This window comes from Physcomitrium patens, chromosome 3 (genome assembly GCF_059467195.1).
Source record: "Physcomitrium patens ecotype Gransden chromosome 3, ASM5946719v1, whole genome shotgun sequence".
Lineage (NCBI taxonomy): Eukaryota > Viridiplantae > Streptophyta > Bryopsida > Funariales > Funariaceae > Physcomitrium > Physcomitrium patens.
Window position 1 is genome coordinate 6,618,091 of NC_143412.1, and position 8,703 is coordinate 6,626,793.

General features: G+C 37.2%; 1 protein-coding gene across 14 annotated transcripts; it reads right to left on the reverse strand.

Moving 5' to 3' along the window:
* Positions 1-366: 366 nt before the first annotated feature.
* On the reverse strand, positions 367-6,699 carry LOC112280530 (putative hydrolase C777.06c). 14 transcript variants are annotated; one of them, XM_024516122.3, is made up of 13 exons: positions 6,370-6,559; positions 5,690-5,820; positions 4,839-4,905; positions 4,437-4,704; positions 3,914-4,049; positions 3,651-3,778; positions 3,049-3,196; positions 2,570-2,675; positions 2,292-2,440; positions 2,112-2,147; positions 1,814-1,923; positions 1,472-1,560; positions 367-1,159 (listed from the first exon to the last, which is right to left on the reverse strand). In XM_024516122.3, exons 3-12 carry the CDS (start codon positions 4,882-4,884, stop codon positions 1,503-1,505), a joined length of 1,185 nt encoding a protein of 394 aa, XP_024371890.1. In that variant the 5' UTR covers positions 4,885-4,905; positions 5,690-5,820; positions 6,370-6,559; the 3' UTR covers positions 367-1,159; positions 1,472-1,502. The 14 variants fall into 14 exon arrangements, 12 of the variants coding, with proteins under 12 accessions (XP_024371890.1, XP_073388981.1, XP_024371888.1 ...); XM_073532880.1 differs by lacking the exon at positions 367-1,159 and adding an exon at positions 5,125-5,219 and having other exon boundaries at positions 1,227-1,560; positions 5,690-5,817; positions 6,370-6,511; XR_016502035.1 differs by lacking the exon at positions 2,292-2,440.
* Between the last annotated feature and the right edge of the window lie 2,004 nt (positions 6,700-8,703).

Sequence of the window (8,703 nt, forward strand, 5' to 3'; positions counted from 1 at the left end):
TCAATAATAAATCCTAAGGGCTTATAGATCTTAGCCAATACATCCCACATCTTTGTTGTAGTATTACACTTGGATATATGAGTTAATTGCAAAGACTTAATATTAAATGCAAGCTATATTGGAGCAATTCCCACTCTATCAGCTCCAACAAGGCTTCAATAGCTCCTTGACTTTGGCGATAGTCCAGCAACAATGAAGTTCTAACAAGCAGATCATCCAAAAAAATCATCTACGAAAAACATCCAATTTCATCCAAATTTATATTCATCCATGGTATTGTTTATCCAAATTGACGTTCATCCAACTCTAATACCATGTTATGAAAACATGAAAACAAAATCTACATTATTTGTTGCGAACAAAAGGTGCCAAAAGCCAAGGGAAGGGTACTTCCAATGCCTTAGTTAGGAGCTGGATAAGTCCCAACTTTTAATACATACAATATGGGATATTCAATAGTTCAATGATCAAGTTTCAGTTAAATACTCTCCGGAGGGGTGTCTGCAACCCTAATTACAGTTGTTGCAGATTTCTGTTCTTTATACTCTCCACAGAATACATCAGCCATGCCAGTCACAAAAGGGCCTGTGAGCTGTGTCATGAGGTGTGTTCAGGAGATGAACCACTGGATGAGACCAAATGATCAACCCAAGTGATAGAACATGCGGTTTTGCTGCTCTAAAGATCCTACCAACCAACACATTCGGACCTACCGTCATTTAGTTTATTGTATACTAACCACCTAGTCACCTAGATCTGTTACAAGATGCTTTTTCGAGCATTGCAATTTCATATTTAACTGTTTTCTACATTCGGCATCCTCTCCGATAAAACTTTCTTTCTGTAGTTCGCTGTCGAAAGTTAGAGTACTATTGAAAAGCACAGCAAATGATTCCCCTGGGTGGGGTCTTCTAAGCAGATCTCTCAGCTGGAAGAATTGAAAGCTTAAGGGTTGCCAGAGGTCGAACTGTTGGGAGCCACATTCCACCTACATTGTAGACTCCACGGTCGTGTACTGAGGCAGGGATGTGGGCTCTTTCGATGATTTTTCATGAAACGCTCGTGTGATGACATTCTATAGCATAGTCCTCACAGCCTTCTAACAAAAGCTGATTTGTGCACAATGTGAAGTAGCACTAAGATGCCCCTGTGAAAGAACCTGTACACAGCCTAGAGCTCAATCAAAATGATTCGCCACACAGTGTCAAACACACGACACAGTTGAATCACCCACAACTCATCAGGAACAGGAGCCTGAAACTAGTTAACGAATTGCATCATCAGAATATTTTTCTTCACTCTGTGCACCAAACTTCGGTACATCTCCCACACCCACATCAGCTACAGTACCCAGCGCTCAAAATGGCAAGTGAGGTAAGGATCAAGAATGGGCCCTCCAATTAATTATACCCTGATTGTCAAGGTAGTACAATAAGACTAAATAAAAAATAAATAAATAAGTGCTCATTACAAATTGGCGAAGTCTCCACGGTATGTTGCTTTCATAAATCAACAGGGATGCGGAGTCCGTCATAGCTGAATTCCACAGGGATTCTCTCTCTGCAAACACATACCATTACATCATCAGTCAAATGTCGTGTGCACTACGCTCAAGAAAGATCTTAATGTGCTAACTCACGTTAGGCTACATGCACGTAATGTCCCAATGCTTGAGAAGATAACACATTCTGAGACAAGCGTGTTAACCAACAGGATGTCCAATGTTGTAATTGGGGGCCGGTTAGAATCAATGGAATGAACATCATGCAGTTTAACTTCAAAAACAATTGAAGGAAAAGAGTACGAAGAGCACCTTGCTGACCACTCAGCTAGTATTTTGCTATCAAGGTCGTGTTCGAACTCGTGCGTCATTCCTATCAAAAAAGCACGTTTAGGCTGCAGCTTCTTGATTACCTTCAAACTCTGCACGGAAACACCGAGACATACGGTGAACATGAGTGCCTCTAAAGCAAGAGTCCTCACTGCTCCAGTGTAGAAAATATGATCACAAAAGAGAAAAATTCAATAACTGGTGCAAGAAACTAAAAATCTCTCAAGTCACAATTAAGAAGCTAAAACTCATAGGTCCACATTAATTGGGAAGTAATCACCTCTGGGAAGGTCATGTGAGTATTGTGAGGTGTTTCCTGAAATAACAACGTACACACAAATAATCAGAAAGACTTCAAAGACAGCTCTCGGATGTTACACAGCCAGAACAGTCTAGTCCAAGTAATAAATTCTAACTTTGTTGCACACAGTGAACAAAAAATGGAAAGATTTTCCAGAACCTTATAAAGTGAATCCAAAAAGAGAAAATCTACTTGGCCCGCTCCATATTTGGCAATAGCTGCCATATGAGATATTCCCCCCGGTAACCCTACACCATTAGTATCCACGAAAAGCAAGTCCACTTGGCCACCTTGTTCTTTTGATATTACTGTATCAATGCCCTCACCAAAGGGAGGGGCATACTTTTGTCAGCACCAAGACGAGAAGTGATGAGGACAACAGAAAGGAAACTAGATTCAACAGGTACAATGGGGACATCAAAGCAAGTGGACAGTACCATGTTCAGTTCTGGTAGGAATCCGAGATACATCAGATATGTAAGCAACTCTAGTTTTTTCCCCAAATAAAAAACCAAGACATATATAATCTTCTCCATGATAAACCTGCATGACCAGATACACTGTATCACTGGCACTACCATATACTCATCACAGCTGGTTGCCATTCCCTTGCCAACAATCCCTGAAAGGATCAATTTATAATCCAAAGGTTATCAAGCCTTCACCTGCTTTTATGCAATTCTGATCAAACTAAGCAAAACTAAGTGCACGCCACACTGAACTGAACAAGCTTGTTCGAAGTATTCTAGCTGTAATATGAACATGTGTATTGATATTACACAATGTCCACATTGCCAGAGATATGAATGTATTCAGTATGTCGGCATCAAGCATTTACATCGTATGCGGATAGGACAAAAATAGTGGCATGAAAAATTTAGCAAGGAAGAAAGGAGAACTTCGGAATAGTACGTACAGGTAATGGAGTGAAGGTGAGACCACCAGCTTGAAATCGAGTATCAATGGAAGGTTCTATTACACGCCAATCAAATTGAGCCACTCGCCTCAGCTCTTCACCCTCTTTCCTCTTTTTTGAGGCTAAATATGGAAATTTAAGAGCCACACTGTACCAAATATGTGCGTGTTACTACGATTATTCATACTTGACTTAATTGCCAGCAACACTAAGGACAATTCTTCAATCATGCCGCAAGGACATTACTAGTGCCAAGTGACCTAAAGACCACTGAAAAAAGCCGGTGTTTGATTCACTTTTTATATAAAAAAAGACATCAAATCTAAAATAAATGATAAGTAATTATGCGATTTCAGATTTTATGCAATTTATGAGTAGAGAGAGTGAGAGAGAGTGAGAGAGAGAGAGAAGAGGAGAGAAAAATAGATTCCTAACACCCCGCTGCTGTGAATAGACTATCAAGTCGCTCTAGTTGCAGTGTAGAGAGGCTACACCATTAAATTGCAGATTAATGAGGTAACACACTTGTGCTCAATCAAGTGAGACGATATCGAATTCAAAGAGCTTCTTCATAGTTTGAAGAGAAGTGGTTGTAAGCAAACCTGTCCATTGTATGCTGGGTAACAAATACTGGCATGGGCGGAATATCGTTCTTGAAATTGACAGGTTGCACACCTCGAACATTATCCAAACCCAACATGGCATCCGCATGTTCATGTGTTAAGATAAGCTGCACTCATATAACACCGGCATAATGAGAACAATCGAAGACATTCTAAGATATGTTAGCACGTTTACATAGGAGGCAGTAACATAACAAAGAAGTAATGCTTGGGAAAAAATAGGGCACTTCTTATACACTCACAGCATCAAGCCTTGGAATCTTGTAAGGAATAAACCAACGCAACACTTGCTCCTTGAAGTCTTTTCCAGCATCAATTTGAATGTAGCGTCGTTGCCCATCATTATGCAAATAACTGATTAACAGCGATGGATTGCACCTTGTCATCCAGAAGCACCAATGCATCTATTAATCCACTTAAATTGTAGTCGAACTCATGCATAGGGTATTCAGCTATCTTAAACCTAAATCTAATACAGAATACGTAAACCTAAATCTAGCGCAGAAGCTTCAGAGTACCACAACTAGAAGGCAAACCCTCAAGAGCAGCGGTGAAAGGGGATTATGAGGACGCCCGTTGAGGATTACTACATACAGGGCTTATGATTCATAACTGCTGTTCCGGTTGGACCGTGTTTCTTGGTTTCAAGTTTCCAATAGTTCCTTTGACAAAGTAAACCTACAACTCATAATAAGCGACACATTTGAACACTGGCGGAGCATAAAGTTCAAATTTGAATCAAATCAGCCAGTCACATGTCCTTACCTATAGTTGGGATTCAATTCATGGGGACCCTCCATAGCCATGCGGCAGACGTTGCAGGGAGGATCTGTGGGATTTATTACGCAGAGAGGGCTCGGTACGCCAGTGGACGATCCCGAACCTAGGACGATCAGCTCTGACCTACCGACACTTGCCATTCCGTCGGGTTGAGTAACCTCCATGGCCGAATTATTGAGCTCCACGCGACAAGAAGAAGCTGTGGAGACTGTCGTTAAGCCAACAGCGCTTAGAACACCGGTGTCTAGGGACCCTGAAACCAACATTACCAAGTTCCCACCATTACGTTAGTGGCATGACAAGGAATTTCTGTGGAACGTAATTAGAAATGAGGGCTCAGCAAATGGGCAGACGATTCGGGTTCCAAGCCAATCGACTCAGACCTACCAGCATTCGTCATTTCCTTCGAAGGTATTAAACGCAAGTTATCCATGTGATTACACACCCTCCCAACCTGCAATAGAATAACCTTTTAGAGCCAGGGGTTTTAAAAACACCTCCCCACAATTAAAGGTAGAGAAGAGGAACTTTAACGGCATTCAAACAAACCAATCATTCTGTAAGGATATGCGTTACTAACTTAAGGAACACTTAGACTAATAATATAATCACTTTCGGAACCGTAATATGAAAACATGAAGTCCTGAAAAGACAGAACAAGCTGAATACGAACCGCGTTCCATTTATCTCTTTACTGGATTCGAAGCTTCATAATTTACAACGCAAAATGAACTTGTGTAGAATGAGTTTGCGCCAAGAACAAGTATTCTGAGAGGGTTATTCAATTCGACATCTGAATCCTTCACAGGGTTGGGAGATAAAAGAGCACACAGACAATCTTGATACATAGATAGTGAGGTAGGTTTACGTCGATCACACTGACAAGGTTTGACGTGTCCAAGGTCCAAACCGACTCTCACGGCATTCATATATCACGCAGTCGGTATACTTCCATCACGATATAATCGCCTACTTGTTCAAATCCAACTCATCATGAAACTTTATTTCCGATCCCACTCATCATGAAACTTTATTTCCAATCCCACTCATCATGAATCTTTTTGTGGAGTCATGGAGTTTGCATGGCGCCCAGAATATGAATTGGGCGCCACACTCAGATTTCAAGCGTAAACGTGAGAAATAACCTAAGATAGAATATCCAGAAACGAAACTTCATTTATTCTTTAGAAAATCCAAAAATTACGTCCACACATGATAACTCAAGGATTTGTGATTACCCTATTCTTTTTTTGGAAGATTATGGTGCACTAAATTGCTCAACGCAAGTCATCTGCGTCCCACGGAAGCATTGCAGAATCAAGGAGGAATTGGGGGGATGAATGTGAATCGCTCCAAGCTGTTGCTCCTGCTGGAATTCAGGTCAGGCACTCCACAGGCATGAAAGGGGTTACACACATTATTCAGATGTGCTACAGGAAAAGAAGATGACAGATGCAGGATACACCAATATTCAATCCAAGTATAGATCAAATTTGGTGTTGGCATGTTCTCACAATCAACTTTCGTATGTCAATTTTTCGATAGAAAAGAGTTTTGACGCGGACACAAATTGGAGACCGTAACTATTTCCGAGTCCTATTCAGCAACATGTCCTCTTCCGCATTTAGGTCCTCAAATCCCTATGTAAGGGAGTCACGAACCAATTTTACACTTTAACGAAAATTTGTATTTTTTTCCACTAACTCCATTACATTAGACACTCTGTTTGAGGGTTACTCTCACAAGAGCTCCTCTCTTATCAGTCCTCGAACTTATCTCCTGTTATTCCTGTCAATTCCTCTAAACCCAGTTCGAAGATCTGAACAAAAAATATTTCCCCTAAATATTTTTCCCACATTGTTCCGTAGGTTAGGATTGTTCCAAAAAGACAGCAAAAAGAAGGACATGTCCAACTAACCAAGGCAAATGGAGAAAGCGAAGTCGATACTCCAAAGAGTGCGAATTTGCAATTCTGGTGATGAGGACTACGCTCATGCACGTCAACGATAGGCAAAATATCAGAATCAGCAGAACCCGCGTCGTGGAGAGGCAACCATCACCAATACCAAAGAGCCACACTTATCGACAACCTCAACGATAGAGGGCGAGTGTGCCACAATAAGTACCCGAGCTAACGAGCGCCAACCCAAAGTTTGCATGATGATAAATTTGCACAAGTTCAAGCTTCCAATTCTGACTACTCTGTGGACAGCAGACAATTACTGTATAAAACACTGCCCCTTGAAGCAACAAGCCATTATCTCACAGCTTGACAAGTTCATGGATATAATAAGGTTGTATCTCCTTTTGCCGAGAATTTTGGATTAACCTATAATTTGGGTTTATTTCTTCTTGTTTTCATTTATTTATTTTTATTTATCTTTGAATTCTTGTATCTTTTTTTTGTAAATTCTTTTATTCTTAAATTATGATTTCCACTACTTTTAAATTTAATTCTTCTATTGTTGTGTTCTACCTTCTTTGTCTTTTTTGTTTTCTCCTCTAATTGTTTTACTGATTTCTTGTGAATTTTTCTTCTTCATTTTTTTTTTTTTTTTTTTTTTTTATTCGATGCCTAAAAAGCACAATTTTTAATTGATGTTCTTAAGATTCTTCAATTTATTATTATTTAAAGATATTTCTTTATCTTTAATTTGAACTTCATTTCTTTTTAGATTCAAAAGTCTTTTCATTTCTTTTCAAATCTTTGGTTTTAGTTCTTTTAAGATTAAATTTGTAATTATAAAGATTTTTGACTTTTTGGATTTGTATTAGATTAATAAAGAGTTTCAATGACTTTAACTTTTTGCTATTAATAATATTAACTTAGAAGATACAATTAAGCATTTGTTTAATCTTATAAAAGTATTAGTTTTTTTATTTTTTTAATCAAACCATAAAAATCCTTAATGGCAATATTATGGAAGAGTTCTAAAGTGGCACAATTAGAAGAGGAGAAGAAGAGGAGTGGGGGGAGAAAAGAGGCTCATTTAAAATCACTAGAGACACAAGTAGAAAGTAAATAGGATGTAGAAGAGACATGAAGTTATAAATATGAAAGAAGATCACTAAGAGTAGTTAAAAGAGAAGAGAATGAAGGACATGGAAAATAAGTACTTGAAGTTCTTTATCCACATGATCTTGCTTTGGATGGAGAAGATAATTGAGAAGGATAATACCAACATTAAAGAGGCAACAAGGGACAAGGAGAGATATAAGAAAAACATACAAAAGTGGTCCTCTTATTGATGATAAGAGTGTTTATGAACAACAATAGTAGCATTGAAGGATGGCAATATGACATAGAATTGTGAAGAAGATAAGTATTAAGGATTAAGCAAAGAGATAGTAGATGTAGCAAGAAGAAGAGCTTTATTTATGAGCAAGTAGAGAGATAATAAATGTCACAAAAAGAAGATAGTGGAAGGTACCTACCTAAACTATTTTTGATTTTCTTGTTGGCACAAGATTAGAGTAGAGAGATGGATCACAAAATTAAGCATGTAATAAACAAGAGGTGCAAAGTGTCTTAAAAATATTTTTAGATCCCAGCAAGAGCAATGGCAATGGTTTTTTGAGTTTTTTTTTAGATTAAAATTTTTATATAAGAATCAATAAATTTAGAGCTATAATAAAGGAGATATTACAAATCAAAGTAAGCACATATATTCAATAGAATTTATTTAATGTATTTAAATGATAGTTATTTTTTGAGTCATAACTTAAATCATAGGATAAATTTTAGGCTCAAAACTTCTAGATGTATAGAATCTATTGCTATTAAGCCATACAAAATGTTTCAAATTAGTTGGATGTTGGTTTTTGAAATATGATAGAATTAACATAAGTATTTATAAAATGGTATTCTAAATATTGTCATAGTTTATATTATGTATTTTAATATAAATAAAAAATTATATAATTGAAAAGGTTTTTGATATCAACTGAAAAATTGATCTTGATTTTAATTAAAAATATATATATATTTTAAAACATAGATGTAGAAAAACCAAATTTTGAAGCCTTAAGAATAAAAAGATTATATACAACTTTGTAAAATAAATTTCTATAAGTCTTATTTAGTTTTACTATTAAAAAAAACTTTGGAACTACTTGTTGATTTGTAATACAACTATTAATTAAAAGAAAAAAAGAAGGTTTATGTTATTGAATTTTAAAATTAAAAATATAACAAAAATTACTTAAAAAAATATAGATAAAAGTTAAGGAGGTAATAAAAAGTAATTTAATT